Consider the following 20,827-nt stretch of genomic DNA (forward strand, 5'->3'; position numbering starts at 1 on the left):
GCCTGTGACCGTGTGTGTCTACCTGTAGCTGTGTGTGGGTGTGACTACCTGTAACTGTTTGTGTGACTGTATGCGAGTGACTGTGTAACTGGGACTGTGTGAATGTGGCTGTATTTGACAGTATATGTGTATAACTGTGTGCATCTGACTGTGGGACTGCGTGCAAGTGACACTGCAAAAATCCACACCTGCATTTACACATTGGCCTACATGGATTTTTTTTTAAATATCTTAATTAAATACCCATCACAAATACCACGCACAGTCAATACACACATATGTCAATATGCCCATAACAAATATGCCTTACTCCCTGCAAGGTAATGACAGGGAAGGGGGGTTGAATATTTGTTTGTTTTTTAAATAATTATTAATTTAATAAAGCCCCTATACAAACACTACAGCCCTATATAAACACTATACATGGATGAGCAGGTGTGACCAGGGAGGGGTGCTGTGTGTGTGTATTGAGTATTATAGTATATATAAATAAATAAACAAATAAATAAATAAATAATAAGAATCATTTGCAAACATCCCTCTCTCCCTTCTCTTTCTCAAATTTCCAAAGAAATACAAAATCCAGTAGGAGATAGATCAATTTCATTTCTTAGCTTTGTTTTTTTTTTAATTCTAAGGGACTGACTAATCCTATCGACTATATCCCTTTAATAGAGTGTAGTTAATTGGCCCTGTGGGATTATGCTGTTAAGTCTCACAGTTATTTTTGTAAAAAGAAAAAAAAAAAAAATTCTTCAAACTGACCAACCCTTGCAAAGTGACCTTGCACCTACCTAGCTTTTAGTGCACAATTTATAATGGATAAAATATGTGATTTATTATGTGACTCAGCTGTAAGTAATGGTTAATGTATGTGTTTTAATACTACGTGAAATCAAATTTTCTTTCCTAACTTAATTCCTAATATCCATTATATGAGCATACGTCAACTCTGAGGTGCTTAGAGTAACAGCAATTTCTATTTTATATAATTACACCATGCTCTTATCTGCGTTATAGCATTATAGTATGGTTGAATCATGAAGACAACATTTTTAGCTGTGCCAGTGTACTGCACTACTGTTTAACAAAGTGATTCTCCATCTTTTTTTTTTTTTTTTTGTGAACTTGGCTTTAGAAAATGCATACTGTAACTCTCCTTGCTACTGCTCTTAAAAATCTTTGGCTCTACTTAATATTATTAGAAATTCTGGTGCAATAATGACGTGTTGTGCTTCATAGAGAATTTCAATAAATCTTGTTGTTGGGACAGGTTGACAAAAGTTGTACGTTTTGGCACCAATTATATCATGCAAATAAAAGCCACTTATTAGAAACGAGGGGTTATGGTTTTAATAGCTGGTGCGGGAGTGTCAGTCAGGCTATGGAGAAGCGGTATGTATTTTTTGAATTTCATATTTTTAAATAAGCTTTTTTTTAAATGAAAAAAATAAGTTACCTGTGCACTTTCCAAATCCCCATGCATATTTAATTAAATGGAGGTTATTGGAGTGACTCCAATGGCCATCAGATGCAAGTCCACCTGCCACGTCAAGGTTGATCCTACACTAACAAATCATCTGGCTTTTTTGCGCTTCAGGCAAAGAAATCTCTTATGAGACAGAGAGGGGGGATTTTGTAAACTCCTACATACTTTACAACCCAAGCTTGATAGAGACCCGGTTGGGTCGATACTTTGCTGCTTTTGCCCCAATAAAGCTGCTATTTCTGTTATCCCGGAGTGCCTGAACTGTTATTTATTCTGCATATCTTGGAAGGGAGGCCTGGCCAGCCCTGGCTTCAGAGCACCTGGGTTATTTGGTGAGCGCGGTATCCAGTATGTCTCTATTATCCTGTTGCAAGTCAGCATTGAAATTTATTTTTCTTTAAACATACTCAGATTGTACATTTTAGATACATACATAGGTGTGGGAGCCCAGGGGGAGGGCAGAGGGTGGAATCTCACCTGAAAATGGGCTGTAGCTTTTAATATCATATATTGCACTGTTTAAGAAAGATGGGGAAAACAGAACATATGTTAAGAGTTGGTTATCTCATTCTACTGGTAGAGTCCTTAGTGATAATATATCAGTTGCATGTTTTAATGTATGCTCCCTAATTAGGGCTGGGATTTCTATAAATGGCATTTATGATATGTACATGTGCATTTGTTGTGTTGTCAATTTGGCTATATTATTTTGTTGTTACAGAACTCATTTGTAATTGGCAAATATAGAATCGTTAGTGTAAGTTTGGTTATATTTTTTTCACACTTCATTAACTCAGCGGAGGTGATAGTGGTGTGAATTTGCCGAAGTGCAAACACTGTGAAACTGTTTTATGGTATTAAGTGTTAAACAGTGTTAACTTGCCTGGTTCAACAAGGCCTTTATGGTGTTGAATTCACTAAGTGTCTGATCCACAAATGTTTGGATAAATGTTCTTCAGATGGATTGTGATCTCTTAAAAGCTTGATTGTTTAAAATAAAATCTAAGATTATTTTTTACTGAACTGGTAATGGCAACGATAAAAGAATTGAAACAGTGAAATTGTGTTGATATTGTTAACGGCTTATTGGCAGCCATTAACATATCATAAACTTTCAAACAATAGATTGTGATTTACCTCTACATGACAAGTAGTAGTTGCAGCAGTCAAATGGAAACTGGTCGGCACCAAAATAGGAGATCCAGTGTGTCTTAGATCACATATTGTCTGCTATTAAGCCAGCCACATTTGTTGCTCATATAGATTAAACTTCCCTGCACTGCACTCTGGGAAATCATATTAAACTCACATCTTTTTTTTAAATAAGATGTATTACACTAAAAATATTTAGTGGTAAATGAAACAACTAAATGATCTATTATTGAAGAAAAAAATGCATTCACATCTTTTCGATATGTTATCTAGATCTTGTTTCTCAATAACTAACTTTGTGCTCATCTCTCTCCTTTGAGCATTTAGATTTTATTGATTTAAAAACACTAGGTGGTTCTGTTACTTAATATTAATATATATTTGATTTAATCAGATATTCATAACATATTTTTAATTTGTTTTTCAGATAAGCAAACAGCAATTACAAACTGTGAAAGATCGTTTTCAAGCTTTTTTCAATGGAGAAACTCAAATTGTAGCAGACGAGGCCTTTATGAATGCTGTTCAGAGCTATTATGAGGTAAGACTATCATTTTCTTTTGTTTCATTTATGCTCACACTAACATGTTGCACCAAAATAGTTACACTATTTTTTTTTTTTATTTACTGACCAACAGAAATGTAAAATGAATGTCATAGTAAAATGATAGACTGAGGTCCGAGGACGATGTAGACAGCTTAGAACAATACTCACAGCTTATTCTTAATGACAGTCAGGAGTTGAAATGTCAGAAATTGACCAATGATATCCAAATGTGAAGCCAAACTAGTTGAGCTAGAGATATAATTTGTCTCTGGTAGAGATTTGTTCCTCCATTTCTCTGTCTCAGCACCATTTTGTAGTAAGAATATAAATATAATTTATAATCTCATAATTAGCGGACATCCATATCATGACAGAAAAGCAGTGTGCTCATCATACATATGATACACATCTGTGACCCATCATTTGTTTTTAATAAGCCAATGGATAACAGTTGCACAGATGATTTGATTAAATGAATTGATGCTGCTGGCAGTTACCACTCAGTTATATAAATACATATAAATGGTGGGATATGGAGGTCCTACACATGGACCAATGGTACAGAGGTTTAGACAGTTCGGCCAAAACTATTGTTAGACTGTGACAGCTGATCACCATCTTTGTTAGTATATCTGAAGTGGAGCTACTAATTATCTTATTTTATATAGTATTTTATTAGGAGCCAGTAATTTATATTTGTAAGTAAGCTATCAATGTGCCCAAAGTTTTTTTTTTTTTAATAAAATTGCTTGGTTACATCTCGTGCAACTATTTTCTTAGAAAGTTACGCATGCATACCAATGTTGGGAGGTTTGTAAATGGAACCAGATTGGAGTGGTTTATAGTAAGAAATGTAGCTTTAATGGTGACATGTACACCACAATGGAGGACTTGTTATCCTAGTGCACATGCAAGTCAATCTGACTGTCAATCCTTCTGTTCATTCCTCTAGAGTTGCCATGCAAAAATACGACTGTAGAGTTTAAGAAGAATTATGTGTCTAGTAAACTATTGAATGGCAAATGTTTTTGGTTCTTCTGAATTGGTACAGTTCAGACTGGGTTTTTTGCCTTCTTTTGGATCAACAGCAAAAACATATGTGAGGAAGGCTGAACTTGATGGACACAAGTCTCTTTTCAGCTATGTAATTATGTAACTATGTGACTATGTATAGTTACTCAATCTAAACAGCCACTTGTTTAAACAATATTATGTATTTTTTGCCAATCTCTTTTATTTTTTCTTTTAACCAGGCTAGCGGTATTCCCAAGCGTGACTCGGGGTTAATTTTCGCTGCCAGAAGCGGTAACCCCGAGTCACACTTGGGGTAGATAACAGAGTCATTGAAAAGATTGTCACGGAGACAAATCGCTACAACGAGCAGCAATCAGCTACTCTGCATAGCAAGTTTTCCAGGAACAGAAAATGGGAACCGGTATATTATTTATTAGATTATAATTCATGATTTTATGTTTCGAACTTTATCACATCTGAGAGTACTTTTGGTCAGGTTTAAGAAAGTAATTACTGGCCTACAATACATAACACCAAATTTCCATGCAAAAAAATGGTACCGCTTTTGGTACAAAATTCCTGACATAATCATACCGCCAGGGAGGTTAAATAAAAGCATGTTTAACATATGAGACAATATAAAAATTGGCAAAAACAATATTGAATAACAGGAATGTGTACAGAATAGGCATACCTTAGTTTATAATTGTAATACCTATAATAATGGAGAGAGTGGTTAGGTAATAGTCACAGTAAAGCATATTACAGAATAATACAGTGTAAATACGGTACTTAAAGTAAGACCAAGTGTCAAATTAACTGTATATAAATATGCCCATTCCCAGTAAATGAAAGAAATTAACTAAAGCAATGAGTAATTGCTTATATGAGAGGAACTTGTAATGATGTTAACTTTTCATTAATGCATGTGAACTCCACAGGCTATTTAAAAAACATAAATCTAAGCAAATCAACATCTGCATGTAAAGTAAGGAAACATAAATCTTTTCATGACATGTGTCAAAAACTCTGGGCATCTAAAAAAGCTGGAACACCGATGTAGGTTATTAGCTGATTGCCACTTGTCCCAGGGCCCCTCTAAGGAATGCAGCTACCGTCATCGAGAATGAGCATGGGCACAGTACTTTTCTGGCTACAAATTCCAGGTGTAGGCTTTAGCAAAGTGAAAGTGGGGCATGGAGGTCACCTCTCCAGATCCTCTCCCAGAGGAGGTCAGTAGATTAGGCTCCTGGGTCTCCAACAAGTTACCCTTCATCCATGCAGGGATTGTCCTCACTCCCTGGGTTGGTTTCCGAGGCTGTTGTATAACATCATGGGCTGATAGTGTCTCTCTCATGGCCACCTGCCTGGATTCCGACGGTAGCCAAAGGTTGACACATAGTGAATCAAAAGCCTCCAGAGTTGCACTCTGAGATGCAATAAATGTTTTCTGGCATGTGGCCTCGACCATGTTGCCTGCTGTCATCAGAAAGATGAGGAAGATGTTAAATATGCTGAGCGAGCCTAAGAAATTACCAAGAGTTTCTTAAGGTTATAAAACTTAAATCCCTGTTGGTTTCTTGTAATAAACCAAGAATTAATAGAGTTTCTGCACGGAGCTTACACATGTCTCATCCATCCAGTATGGCTGTCAGGCCCCGCCCCTAACAATATTATGTCTTAAACAATATTGTCTCAATACAGTGATTACTGCATTCATTGTAAATGTCAAAGTAATAGAATGTGAATATTTCTCTTTCATGGATCAAATTATTAAAACTGGTCAAATTAAAATTGATATTATATACACAAGCAGTCTACAGTGTATTCAATGAGTGTTAAGTAAATTTGTGTGCTAGTGTGTTTAACTCTAATTCTTTGCACATGAATTCCTAAGGTATTTTGAACCATGGGAGTGTTGGTCTGAAGGTGACCCTTTTCATCCCCAAAAAAAGATGACAGCCTAATAATGAGCACAGCTTTGGGTGCAGGGAAAACCTATATTTTTTTTGTCAAACCACTTTTTACATTTTTTTTTATAATTCTTTATTTTCGTAGTGCTTGATGGTAACAGATATATGCCAGTATACAGTGGAGATTTTGCAATTTCTTAGTATGTCGTCAGGTTAAATGTATAGTCAGCACATTTTATGAAGACGAATAAAGTAGAGGGACACAGTGCAAAGAGAGAAAACAAACGTCATGACATTGTTGTAAGCATACTGTGTGCCTTCGATTCCTCCCAATAGAATAGATGGTAGTGATTAAAGAGGTATAACAATGCTAAACTAAGTGGGTTAAACAAATTAACAAAACCATTATATGTTACATCAGCACTCAAGGCTTACTCCCACTGCCTTGGACAACATAACAAGGGTTTTTCATTTCCTGTTCATCACTTCCAAATGTTTGTGCATGATACATCAGGATTTGACTGTGTCATATTAATGCAACCCTTACAGCCGAGCCAAATTGCTATTACATATTTTACGTCATGCCAAGTCAACATAATTTCCCTTATTTGTGTAAAATGTAGATGTGTATTAGCAAGTTGCAAATATGCTTTTTAGTTTCTTCCCTGGTTTCCACATCCCTCTCCCCTGTATCTCCTTCCATGCTATATATCAGCCCACCGGTGTCTCACAGTCATGTTTTTTCCTGTTTGTGCACTTGTATGTGTGTGTATGTGTGTCAGATGAAACAAACAAAAAAAAAGCACTGTTGGGGCAGAAAGAGACTAACAGCTCCCTCTGGCTACCATACCATGCATTTGTGGTATTTTCATGTATGCCTTTAAATTGATTCACGTTTCTCACTTATTGCAAAGAGGTAATAGCCTTCCTCCTTTCTCTTGATCACATCCCCTAGTCCAGGCATAGGCAACCTTTGGCACTCCAGATGTTTTGGACTACACCTCCCATGATGCTTTACCAGCATTATGGGTGTCAGCGTATTATGGGGGATGCAGTCCACAACATCTGCAGTGCCGAAGGCTGCTTATCCCTGCCCTAGTCCTTCCATAATGGCATATATACAGATTCTAGTTTTCCTACATTACTGTAACTGAATGAAAAGGAAATTAAAGGAGAGTCATAACAATTGCAGAAGAATACCGTATATACTCGAGTATAAGCCGACCCGAATATAAGCCGAGGCCCCTAATTTTACCCCAAAAAACTGGGAAAACTTATTGACTCGAGTATAAGACTAGGGTGGGAAATGCAGCAGCTACTGGTACATTTCTAAATAAAATTAGATCCTAAAAAAATTATATTAACTGAATATTTCTTTACAGTGTGTGTATATAATGAATGCAGTGTGTATATGAATGCAGTGTGTGTATGCAGTGTGTGTGTATGCAGTGTGTGTGTATGCAGTGTGTGTGTATGCAGTGTGTGTGTATGCAGTGTGTGTATGAGTGCAGTGTGTGTATGAGTGCAGTGTGTATATAATGAATGGAGTGCAGTGTGTGTGTATGAGTGCAGTGTGTGTATAATGAATGCAGTGCAGTGTATGAGTGCAGTGTGTATGTATGAGTGCAGTGTGTGTGTATGAGTGCAGTGTGTGTGAGTGCAGTGTGTGTGTGTGTGTATGAATGCAGTGTGTGTATGAATGCAGTGTGTATATAATGAATGCAGTGCAGTGTGTGTATGAGTGCAGTGTGTATGCAGTGTGTGTATGAGAGCAGTGTGTGTGTGTATGAGTGCAGTGTGTGTGTATGAGTGCAGTGTGTATGCAGTGTGTGTATAATGAATGCAGTGCAGTGTGTGTATATGAGTGCAGTGTGTATATGAGTGCAGTGTGTATGTATGAGTGCAGTGTGTATGTATGAGTGCAGTGTGTATGTATGAGTGCAGTGTGTATGTATGAGTGCAGTGTGTGTGAGTGCAGTGTGTATGAATGCAGTGTGTTTATAATGAATGCAGTGCAGTGTGTGTATGAATCCAGTGTGTGTATGTGCAGTGTGTGTGTGTGAGAGTGCAGAGCATTGGTGGGGGGTGGGCATTTTATTTATTATTTAATTATTATTTTAATATTTTTTTAATGTTATTTTTTTAGGTAACTATTTTATTTTATTTTATTATTATTTGTATTATTATTTTTATGTTATTATTTGAATATTTTTTTTCTTATTATTATTTGTTTTATTATTAATATTTTTATTTTTTCGTCCCCCCTCCCTGCTTGTTAGCTGGCCAGGGAGGGGGGCTCTCACTCCCTGGTGGTCCAGTGGATGGGCTGTAGGAGGGGGCTGTCAGGAAGCTGTAACTTACCTTCACAGCAGCTCCTGTCAGCTCCCTTCTCTCTCCTCCGGTGCGTGCAGCTCCCAGATCAGCTCCCTCTGCAACTCTCGCGGCCGCGCGGAGCGTTGCCACGGTAACCCGTGGCAACGCTCTGACCCCGCAGCTCTCGCGAGAGTTGCAGAGGGAGCTGACCTGGGAGCTGCACGCACTGGAGGAGAGAGAAGGGAGCTGACAGGAGCTGCTGTGAAGGTAAGTTACAGCTTCCTGCCAGCCCCCGGTCCATGTCTGTATTATGGCAATGTAAATTGCCATAATACAGACAACTGACTCGAGTATAAGACGAGTGGGGTTTTTTCAGCACAAAAAATGTGCTGAAAAACTCGTCTTATACTCGAGTATATAAGGTACATTTTATCGAAGCTCAAAGTGAAGAGGTATGTTAGATAATAATTTAATAATTGCACTATTGTGCCTTACATAATTCAGTGGTTAAATGACAGGCAATGCATCAATAATCTATACATATGGGACAAGAAGAACACACATTTAAAAAAGGATGAGATGGGAATGTACATCAAAATTACAAGTGTACATCAGTGAGAGTAAATTAAGTGTTAAAAATGTTTTCTGTTTGAAATACAAAAGTTTAATTAATTATGTTTATTAAACAGGAATTTCAGGCTGGTGTGTAAATGTATTATGGACTAACTGTGTTAATACTAATGGAAAAATAATTAGATATACAGTATCTCCCAAGAGTGAGTACACCCCTCACATTTTTGTAAATATTTTATTATATCTTTTCATGTGACAACACTAAAGAAATGACAAGTGTACATCCTGTATAACAGTGTAAATTTGCTGCCCCCTCAACATTAGTCACCACACAGCCGTTAATGTCTAAACCATTGGCAACAAAAGTGAGTACAATCCTAAGTGGAAATGTAGAAATTGGGCCCAATTAGCCATTATTCCTCCCCGGTGTTATGTAACTTATTAGTGTTACAAGTTCACAGGTGTGAATGGGGAGCAGGTGTGTTAATTTTGGTGTTATCGCTCTCACACTCTCTCATACTGGTCACTGGAAGTTCAACATGGCACCTCATGGCAAAGAACTCTGAGGATCTGAGGATCTGAAAAAAAGAATTGTTACTCTACATGAAGATGGCGTAAGCTATAAGAAGATTGCCAAGACCTTGAAACTGAGCTGCAGCACGGTGGGCAAGACCATTCAGCGGTTTCACAGGACAGGTTCCACCCAGAAGAGGCCTCGCCATGGTCTACCAAAGAAGTTGAGTGCACATGCTCAGCATCATATCCAGAGGTTGTCTTTGTTAAATAGACGTATGAGTGCTGCCAGCATTGCTGCAGAGGTTGAATGGGGGGGGGGGGGGGGGGTCAGCCTGTCAGTGCTCAGACCATACACTGCACACTGCATCAAATTGGTCTGCATCACTGTCATCCCAGAAGGAAGCCTCTTCTAAAGATGATGCACAAGAAAGCCCACAAACAGTTTGCTGAAGACAAGCAGACTAAGGACATGGATTACTGGAACCATGTCCTGTGGTCCGATGAGACCAAGATAAACATAGTTGCAGCTGCCAAAGTCTGGGGGCACCTATGGGAAGGTAAAGCAGTAAAATGCTTTACTGATAACACAACTGCAAGCGACATCCTAAACAAAGGCAGATCCTCCTCCCTTGTAATCATGAGGTTAGTCAGATGACTCACCTGGTTAGTAGCCACTTTACACTTCCATATTACATGCTTCCACATACCAGGACACACAAACATTACCGCTGACGCCCTGTCTCGCTCTCAATTTCAGAGATTCTTCGAAGCCCACCTGTTGGCCGACAAAACACCAATGCCAACCCCCTTGTTCCAAGTCCTAATCCTGGACTGACCCGCTTAATGACGCACAGCAGGTTCCTGGCTAGAGCTGCCCTTTCAGTCAACACCGCCAAATCATATAATAGAGCCTTTGCAGTCTATAACAAATTTACCTCTGAATATCAAGTTGCAGATGTTCATTCTCTGGATTCCATAGTAGCATTTATATCCTTTTGCCACCTTCACCTAAAACTCTCCCTAAACACCAAAAAACACCTAGCATCAAACCATTCATGTCCTCCTACCCAGTGAAGAACATACTCAGAGGCATACAGCGTCTAGACAACCCTACTGCAACCAAAAGACAACCTATAGACGGTCCCATATTCCGGGCGCTATCCGACATATAAGACACCAACCCCTTCGAACCAGATACAAATCTCACCATCAAAACTGCAGTTTACCTGGCATTTTATGGGTTCCTACGACCCAATGAATTCACCGCTGACAACATCACATCCTGCAAAAATGATCTGAGAATTTCCGAACTTAACAAACATTCAGACCATTACGTTCTCACCATCACTAAAACCAACCAATCAGGACCACCTACCGAAATAAATGGTGCCTGGTGGTAATAATAGATCAGTATGTAGCATCACTCCTTGATATAAATCCGAACAAGGCCCTATTCACTACACAGGGCAAACTACTCACCACAGCCAAGTTCATTTCATGCATCAGAACTCTCTTAACTAGGTTGGGTCTTAACCCAAATACCTTTACAGGACACTCATTCAGAATAGGGGCAGCCTCCGCCGCATCAAGACAAAACGTACCAGCTCACATCATCAAAAGATTAGGACGATGGAAATCTGCAGTATATTCCACATACATATCACAACCAGAGCTAGAATTAAGACAAACCTTTAAGTATCTTGCCATGTAAAGATGTATAATAAACTGAATTTCATTCAACCTTTTTGCCCTCTTTTTATTACAGGCCTACCCGATACGTCAGTTTCGGGACACCACAACCAACTTGTTCATATATCTTACCTATTATAAGTATGGCTTATTGTCCCCGACTACAAATTGGAAGGCGGAGCCTGAAGTTGTGGGAGGGGTTAACCGGTTATATAAGCACAGGCCCCCTACTCCACAGGGCTGATGCCTCCGGGTTCATCCCTCCCACCACTCCCTGAAAAACTATATATACATACTACTAGGTGGGCCCTCTTTTTATTACAGGCCTACCAGATACGTCGCTTTCGGCACAACACAACCGACTTGTTCATATATCTTACCTATTATAAGTACGGCTTATTGTCCCCGACTACAAATGCGGTTTTACTAATGAATTTCTAGTCTACTATTTAGGCATTTTGCATTATGATGGTATATTAGCGTGATCACACACAGACAATACCTTATTCCCATTTTTTGGTATAAATATAGCAGTTATGTCTCCCCATTTGTTTGCACTGTCTGATATAGAATGCAGAGTTCAGAGAGTTAAGCACCTGCTTGTGATGATTTCATTATTATCTGTGTGCAGTGTATCACTCTTCACCCTCTTAAACAAAACATAATAAACACAATGGTAAATCAACTGTTTTAAAAGTAGTGCAAACATGGAATAGGACAGAGTTAAATGTCTTTCGCATGATCAAGTTTACCTCAGTTGTCAATAATTTGGCATTTACCTTAATGCACCTGTTAAGACAATATGTTTAATCTTATTCTAACAAATAATTATTATAACTAAAAATAAAACATTACATTAATATAGCGCAATGGTGTATCATTCTGGAGTTAAAGGGTTTCCCCTCAGCCCCATTCTACACTGCTCAGACTGCCATCCCTACTCTCATATTAGCCACCTGAGACTTTAGGCACAAAACATTTAATTAATTCATAATTAATTCATAAAACATTTGTAATTTTGTCAAAATTAATGTCCAGGGTAGAAGGTCCGTAAGATAACAGAAAGGTAGTCTTGGATTTGTTAATCTAGAAAACAGAAATTGACAATGAGCTTATTGTAGATCAGAAGCAGTACTAAATATGGTGCTAAACATGGATTTCACTTCTACTGCTGACTTCAGAGTAACATATTAAACATATTAAAACCAGGAAAATACCGTTAAGTTAGGTTTTGTTATCTGTGGGTATTAAAAAGAAAAACAAAATACTAAACCACCCAGGTATCAGTGGAGACCCATCTTTACTGACAGATAATTTAATATTTGATTTGATTTGATGCTTAGCTGTAGACATGTGCACAGTGAGATAATTCAGTTCAGCTCAACCATTTTTCCTGAAAATAGAACATTTTTCAGTACACCTAAATTTTGCCCATGTGTCAGTTTGACTAGGCTGAATTTTTAACCAAATTGATGCCAGTTTGTGAAACAAATCAGATGAACCAAAATGGTGTGAAAATGAGCCAACCAGTGTACTGTGAAATAAATACATAATATAATATTATGTTAACATTTTGCAGTACACTGAATTTTCTCCTCATTTGGATCACAGGTCAAGTGAAAAAAAAGTAAATAAAAGAGGGGGAAAAAGGAGAAGCGGTAAGGAAAAAAAAAATCTACATTTTATATTATAAATTGATTACTATATGATATGTAAATATATAAAGGTAATTATTTTTTTCCTCCTTGTTGTCTCTCTGCTGCTCACTTCTCACTGTGAATAAAGCCAACATTTCCCCTTATCTCTTTTTTTTGTCTCCGTAGACAGAATTCTGAATCATGAATCAAAATGAACATGTTCGGCCATTACGCAGCTTGTTTGGTTCATGATTAGTAGAGGCTAGTCCATAGGGGCAGCACCTGGCCAGGTTTAATGTGGGGTATTTTTTTTTAGCAGTAGCTTAGAAACACTAAGATTCTTTTTCTAAGGGGTAGGGTGGTAAGCCAAAAAAATGAAAGGATCACTATAGTGTCAGGAAAACAAAGCGATTTGCCGGACACTATAGTGCCCTGAGGGTGCCCACACCGTCAGGGTCCCCCTCCCGTGGCGCTGAAGTGGTTTAAACCCCCTTCAGCAGCTTACCTTATTCCAGTGCCGGCGCTGGTGACCTATCCTCCCCCTCCCCGTTATTACATTTGTAGTTGGCATTATACTTAATCTGCAGTGGTATGGAGCAAAGAAGTAGCTGACATGGTAAACAGGCTCAAATTAGAATCAGATCAGTCCTCAGAGTCACAGCCCTAGTCCTGCAGTTTGAAAGATCACAACATTTCAACTAGCCACAGTATGTGTGTCTCAGATTTCAGCTGTAAAATGACCGAGCACTTTAAAGAAGTGTTGGATATATGCAGTAGGAGTTATTAAAACTATTAGTGACAGGCAACACAGTGCTCTGTGACAGAAATGTCCCCTTCCCGCTGTCACACTTGGACTTCCCTTGCAATATCTATATTAGTTATATATTTGAGTAAATTTCCTTGCTCAATCTGCCCTCAGGCAGTCATTGGGGCTATTGGCACTGAGAAAAAGATAATTGTATACACTTACATTTAGCAGAAGCCAATAGTTGGTGCACTGCTACCTCTGTGGTACTGTACTGTACTTCCAAGATTACTTCTTGCTACTCTCTCCTGTGGGCACTGTAACACCTCCCCCCGTGTTATCAGCAAATGATGACCCCTGAATAGAGAGGCCAATAGCATGCCTCTACTCATGGCCAGCTGGTTTTGATGCCCGTGTAGCAACTCAATGGAAATTCCTGGAATCCCTTCTTAAAGGACACTAGGCATGTGCAAAACCTGCTGAAACAGGGCAAATTTCAAACCAGACATATTTTTGACATGCCTAGATGCTCTCCAGTAAGCTTCTCTGAAAAGCTACCAATTAGGAGGGAGGGGCCCTACACAATTGAATGCTGTTACAGAGATACTGCATTTTACCATATTATTTTGGTTTACCACCCTCCCAAAAAATAATTTTAGTGCTTCTAAACTACTGCAAATACATTTTTCCATGCAATCAAAACTGGTGAGGCACTGCCCCAAGTGCCCCTATGTATGAGCATCCAATGGTTGTGTATCTCTTTTTATTGAGATGTATTTGTCCAACCTTTTTTTTAATTGTCATAAAATATTGTGCCCCTTCTGAGTTCACGTTCTGGATCCACCACATAAGGGTTTAGAATCTTTCAATGACCTTTCAAAACAACTAGTCTGAAGTCACTAAAAGCATATGTATTGTATCCTCAGTCAAAAAGCAGCTGCATTTATTATTAATGCATGATAATATTGTATAGACTACATTTAAAATGTGTTTGTACCTTTTTTTTGTCCTTGGCACTTAAAAGTAAACAAAATATCAATGTATTCCTTCTGGTAAAACAGAATGTTATTTTATTTTTGTCATGGCGTAATAAACATTTTATTTATGGATTTTATTTAAAGGAACGCTAAGCACCATAACCAATATAACATATTGTAGTGGTTATTGTGTCACACATTTCTGGGTGCAGTACCTCCTGTTCCTTCTGATGCTACAGATCTAATATAAATATTCACGTCAACCCTGTGGTGTAGCAAGGGCGGGACAACAAGGGGCGGTTGTCCTGGGCGCAAAATTCTTATCGGTGCAAAATTTCTAAAGAAATAAAAAGAAAGTAGTAATAATAAATTTAAATAATAGTGCTTCCACCCATTCACGCAAAAAATCTCCCAAAGTTCGAACATTCTAGTAGGATGTTCAAGCACTGGGAGATTTTTATGTGGCCCTATCAGTTTTTCAATATGACGGTGTAAATAAACATTGCCATGTAACATTTTACAGTGCTGTAGAGACCCTGCACTGTAGACACTCTATGACCAAGTGGTGGGCATCTCCACAGCCATGATGTGCTTTAAGCATTACCTCCCATAGTCCTTTGCAATGTCCTTCACTATCATTGCATCACAAGATAGCCCTCTTCATAACAAGGTGGCTAAACTTCTCAGTCGTCATCATGGGAAAGCCGTGTTGAAACCTATCCATCCCCTGGTGCTGGTGGGTAGGGTGGCCAATCGGAATCCAGACATGGGAGGTGGGTAATAATAATATTATCTGGAGAGACCTTCATGTACATCAAATAGCTGAGAGGATGTTATAATCTATTAATTGACTAATTATAGCCTGTGTATTCTCTGGCATTGTATGGTCACTGATGGCTAGCCATTGGCACTTTAGCAGCTGCCAGAAGATTATTTTCCATTCTAAATTTTCAGTGAATCTATTTTAGTAACACTGGACTGGTGGAAGGGACTCAGTCCACAGGTTAGAGGCGCAATACTTGCCTTGCCCCAGGCACTGGTAACACACACTACACCATGGCGTCAACCTTTACTTCAACCAGAATGTGCTCAAAGACTTCTTACTCCATAGCAGCAATAAACTGCAGTAGTTTTGGTGATTAGGGTGTCCTTTTGTGTTTCTGTGCACCTTTATACCTATGCAATGGCTCACTGCTAACTACAGCCATGTTTTCTTCTAATACCCTGCATAATGGGACACTTTATATCAGACATTCTCCATTCCTAATATCGCATTAATAATGCAGTTGAAACACCTTGCAGAGTACAAAGAAAGGTTATCTGTGCATTACAACGCAATGCTTACAGCAATGTTTGATAATGAGCAGCATGTACTGCTGGTTCCCATTTAGCTTAGTGCTGTTTTAAACAGTGCAACGCTGACAACAAGCATCCTCCCCTCTTACTGTGATCGCATGGAGTGCAGCATTTGTAAATGTGGTGCCCACAGAGATCCTTTTTTTGTTATGATACTCAAGAGGGATGTACTGTGCTTTCTATAAATAAGATTAATAGACAGGAACCTCTCTGTGATAAAGGACATCCCGCTTGACAAGGTAGGGAATATGATAAAAGGAAAAAACTAAACTCATGGCATTTTTTAAAAGTCCAGGATCAATTCAGCATTATGCTTAATTGAAAAAACAGGAATTATAGGCGCTCGCTATAACGTGATAGATCAGTGAGGGCTGCTGTATACAATACAAGGATTCCTAAACCTTGTGTATTGGTGAAACAGAGAATAGAATATGGCGTATACTGCGCCCAAAAGTAATACGTACATACACCTCAGGGAGGGAGAGTTGGTAAATACCTCAAAGTAATAAAACAGAAAAAACAATAATAGTGCAATACAGTATTATAAAGTGCAAAATCTTTGCTAAATAACTGTAGGAAAACCACTCACATAGGGTAGAGCTATATAAGAGCTCTGCTTTATTCCGAGTGGACGGTACAAGTCCCGTCTAAGGATACTGGATGGTAAAGATGGTATTGATCCTCCAGATGCAAATGCAAATATAAAAGTGAAAGAGAAAAACACTCTGATAGTGTAGTAAGTACTATAAACCAGGATGATTAAAGAAAGTATTGTACTTAAAATTATAGAGCAAAACCTGCTCTAGTAATCACAGCATGGATGGTACTATCCCCACCTAAGGATATGGTGGCACCAGGTAGCCAACAGGATGTGGAGTGTAGGGTAAAATAATAAAAGATATATGTATAAGTAGAATAAAATTGACTATTTATTATAAATATAGCATATAAATATATGTAGGTACAAATGTCCAAAAAAAATGTCCCACTTAACGCGTTTCGCCTCTCCAGAGGCTTTAAGATATATGTATAAGTAGAATAAAATTGACTATTTATTATAAATATATTAAAGCCTCTGGAGAGGCGAAACGTGTTAAGTGGGACATTTTTTTGGACATTTGTACCTACATATATTTATATGCTATATTTATAATAAATAGTAAATTTTATTCTACTTATACATATATCTTTTATTATTTTACCCTACACTCCTCATCCTGCTGGCTACCTGGTGCCACCATATCCTTAGGTGGGGATAATACCACCCATGCTGTGATTACTAGAGCAGGTTTTGCTCTATAATTGTAAGTACAATACTTTCTTTAATCATCCTGGTTTATAGTACTTACTACACTATCAGAGTGTTTTTCTCTTTCACTTTTATATTTGCATTTGCATCTGGAGGATCAATACCATCTTTACCATCCTGTATCCTTAGACGGGGATTGTACCGTCCACGCGGAATAAAGCAGAGCTCTTATATAGCTCTACCCTATGTGAGTGGTTTTCCCACAGTTATTTAGCAAAGATTTTGCACTTTATAATACTGTATTGCACTATTATTGTTTTTTCTGTTTTATTACTTTGAGGTATTTACCAACTCTCCCTCCCTGAGGTGTATGTACGTATTACTTTTGGGCGCAGTATACGCCATATTCTATTCTCTTATGCTTAATTGAGGCTATCAATAAACGTTATATTGTATAATTAATTAATAAGGATTAAAAAACCTATTTCCAGTATTCATCTCTTAAAGAATGTATAGACAAACAATCAAAATGTAAAGAAAATATATTTATCTAGCATGTCTCTCCTGACCACTGTTTGTAGTCATGAATATATGTATCTATGTGGTGTGTATGTATGCATGTATCCATTTGCCTGTGTGTCTGTCTGCCTGTTGACCTTTCATTATTAAAACCAATATTTTTGACCTTCAAATAGGACAGTACATTTTTCCAGCCATGATTAATTGCATTTCAGTAGTTTGTGCTGCAAACATACCAATTCTCACACCAACATAGCTAAAATACCCCTTTCAAAACAAGTTGCTTTACAAAGGAATATAATGTGCACTGAGAGATAGATAGATAGATAGATAGATAGATAGATAGATAGATAGATAGATAGATAGATAGATAGATAGATACTGTGTTCAGGACATTGCCCTGAACACAGTGTTTATGCTTACTGTTGTGGTTCTTGGAGACAAGAACCACACATATATCAAGTACGAGTTACGATATTGGAAGGAAGAGACTTTGTTTAAATACATCTTTACAGTATTATACTATATTCTGTTTCTTTGTATCCTTGAAGGTGTATAACAGCGTTTCTATTTAATTGGATACACAATATACAAGGTTATACTGGACATTGGAGATTTATACCATATTGATTGCTCCCTTGGCTTAACACCATTTATTTGCATTGACCTATCTGCAAAGGACTGTGATATATGATAATAATTGTTTTTAAGTTGTGATATCACCTATTGGAATTGTTTCTTAAGCGGTAGATTTAAGGGATTTAAGGGATAGAGTGCTGACATTTGGTTTTATGGTTTTCAGATAGATAAATAGATAGACAGATACTTGATTTTATAAATCTGTAAGACAGATAATCATGGGCATATAAGGAAAGCTTTTGATTTACATAATATATATGCTTATCAATTCAAATTCAAATGATCATGCCTCAGTACATGTGTAAGAAGCTAGGGACAGTGAATAATCTGATTATCTTGTTGTTAATATGTAAATGATGCATCCCTAGGTCTTTCTGAAGAGTGATCGAGTGGCCAGAATGGTGCAAAGTGGAGGATGTTCAGCCAACGATTCTCGCGAAGTTTTCAAGAAGCACATAGAGAAACGAGTTAGAAGTCTTCCTGAGATTGATGGTCTAAGCAAAGAGACTGTCTTGAGTTCCTGGATGGCAAAGTTTGATGCCATTTATCGAGGAGAAGAGGATCCACGAAAACAGCAGGCCCGCATGACCGCCAGTGCTGCCTCTGAGCTCATTCTCAGCAAAGAACAGCTGTATGAGATGTTTCAGCAAATCCTGGGAATAAAAAAATTTGAACACCAGCTTCTGTACAATGCATGCCAGGTACGAATTCATGTATGATTAATCATGGTTTCTTTGCTCCTATGGGCCTATTTAATCTTTTATGTCAATTCAGTACTCAAACAGACAAGTCTATCCGTCAATTTTCAGGTTTATTATTCAGCAAGAGGTGTCCTCTGAACACAAAAATGGTTAGACAACGTAATGAGGAACTATTAACAAAAGCAAAGACTGCAGTTGCTCATGGAACTGGGCATTTTTTGAAGTTTATACTTGCAAGTCAATGTTACAAAATCAGTAGATCACAGAGAATTTGCTTTCCAGCAGAACACATCTTTGTCCATTTAATGTATTACCACCAACTAGAAACTGATTGGTATATTTATGAGTTTATTCTCTATAAACGGAACTCTCATGGGATGTGGAGACCTGGGAAGTATAAAGCAACATTATCCCTGCAGCACTTACTGGTGCTGTCGTTGTCATCTTCTTCCTTAGTTCCATAGAGGTTCAAGCACACACAGGTGTTTCTTCTATGACACCAAAGGTGCACATGCATCCTCATTGTCCTTTGACCACTGCATCATGGATGACTTGATGATATACATTATATATCAGGGTCAGATATGATACAAACAGAAAATAGAAAACCCTATTCTATATGTTTTAGGGATTTAGTTTGTTTGTTTGCTTGCTTGTTTGTTTGTTTTGTGGGAGAGTGTACATGAATATAAAATAGGCCTAATCTCTTCTACTTATTCTGTTTGGGAGAACTATTTTCTGGTTTCTTCAGAAGCAGCAGAGGGTTTTCTACAATTTGCTACGGGTGGCACTTAGAGGTGTATTTCTATTTACAAAACCTCGTCTGTATTGTGTCTATGATTCATTGAAAAGATGGCATAAAATAAGGGATTGCCCTTAAATCGAAGGCTAGTTGTGGGTTGGAAGGTAGAAAAAAGAAAAGAAACCACAGCCCTAATTTCTGTTGCCAATCTGCTACCGATTTCTGTCCTTATGTCTATATGTAACTATATATATATACATATGCAGTGCAGAGATTTTTGCAGAGTTTGCTGCTATACCTTCCTTCTCTCCCCTGAGAATTCTGTGTATGTAACAGTTCATGAACCCACCACTAAGAATCAATAGCTTCTTTAGTAAACAGACTTAGAGTACAACTCTACATTAAAATCTTGGAAAATCTCGCTGCTCTGCTGGAACTGTTCTGATTGCATTTGGCAATTATTCTGAGCAGATCCACATACAACTGTTTTGTTTATTTTTCTGCATTAAAGAAGGAAATTCAACTCCAGATGTTAGCATTAAGCCGAACAAAAGCAACAGATTACCCTAAGGTTTTAGTACGATGAGTACATCATTAAGGGCTGCTTTGACTTTCATCCATATTTGTACATAGACAACTAATTTGGTCCTATCAATCCGTGCTGTCTAAATCATAGTCTGTCTAGAACTGCACATTTGTTCCATCGTATTCATGCATATCTATTGGTGATTGTGTATGCATAGAGAGAGCGAGAGAGAAGTAGAGAGACAGAGTTATTAAGACATATTCATAGACATTAACTATGACACTATCAATCACACCACAGCATCTCCCAGATTTGTGTCTGTGTTTTCTGTATTGATATATCACATTATTATTTTTTTCATCAAACTTCCATTTATTGAAATCCAAAACAGTACAGAAATGAGAATACGTTCACAATGAGCTCATTGAGAAGGGTACGATACAAAATAAAATAATAGATTGGTAATAAGTGCTTTAGGTGCACTGACAGGAGTTACGTATCGTACTGTACTATGAGATACTTGTACCAAT

The 20,827-nt window shown here is 37.9% G+C and overlaps 1 protein-coding gene across 19 annotated transcripts in view; it reads left to right on the forward strand.

Annotated features, from left to right (window-relative positions):
• Positions 1 to 20,827, forward strand: part of CADPS (calcium dependent secretion activator) — a 403,228-nt gene that overhangs the window by 107,470 nt on the left and 274,931 nt on the right. For all 19 annotated transcript variants that reach the window (XM_063426846.1, XM_063426840.1, XM_063426847.1 and 16 more), the window contains exons 2-3: positions 3,069 to 3,182; positions 18,697 to 19,029. In XM_063426846.1, coding sequence (XP_063282916.1) covers positions 3,069 to 3,182; positions 18,697 to 19,029 — 447 coding nt within the window. The remainder of the gene's footprint in view (positions 1 to 3,068; positions 3,183 to 18,696; positions 19,030 to 20,827) is intronic.

This window comes from Pelobates fuscus, chromosome 7, assembly GCF_036172605.1.
Source record: "Pelobates fuscus isolate aPelFus1 chromosome 7, aPelFus1.pri, whole genome shotgun sequence".
NCBI lineage: Eukaryota > Metazoa > Chordata > Amphibia > Anura > Pelobatidae > Pelobates > Pelobates fuscus.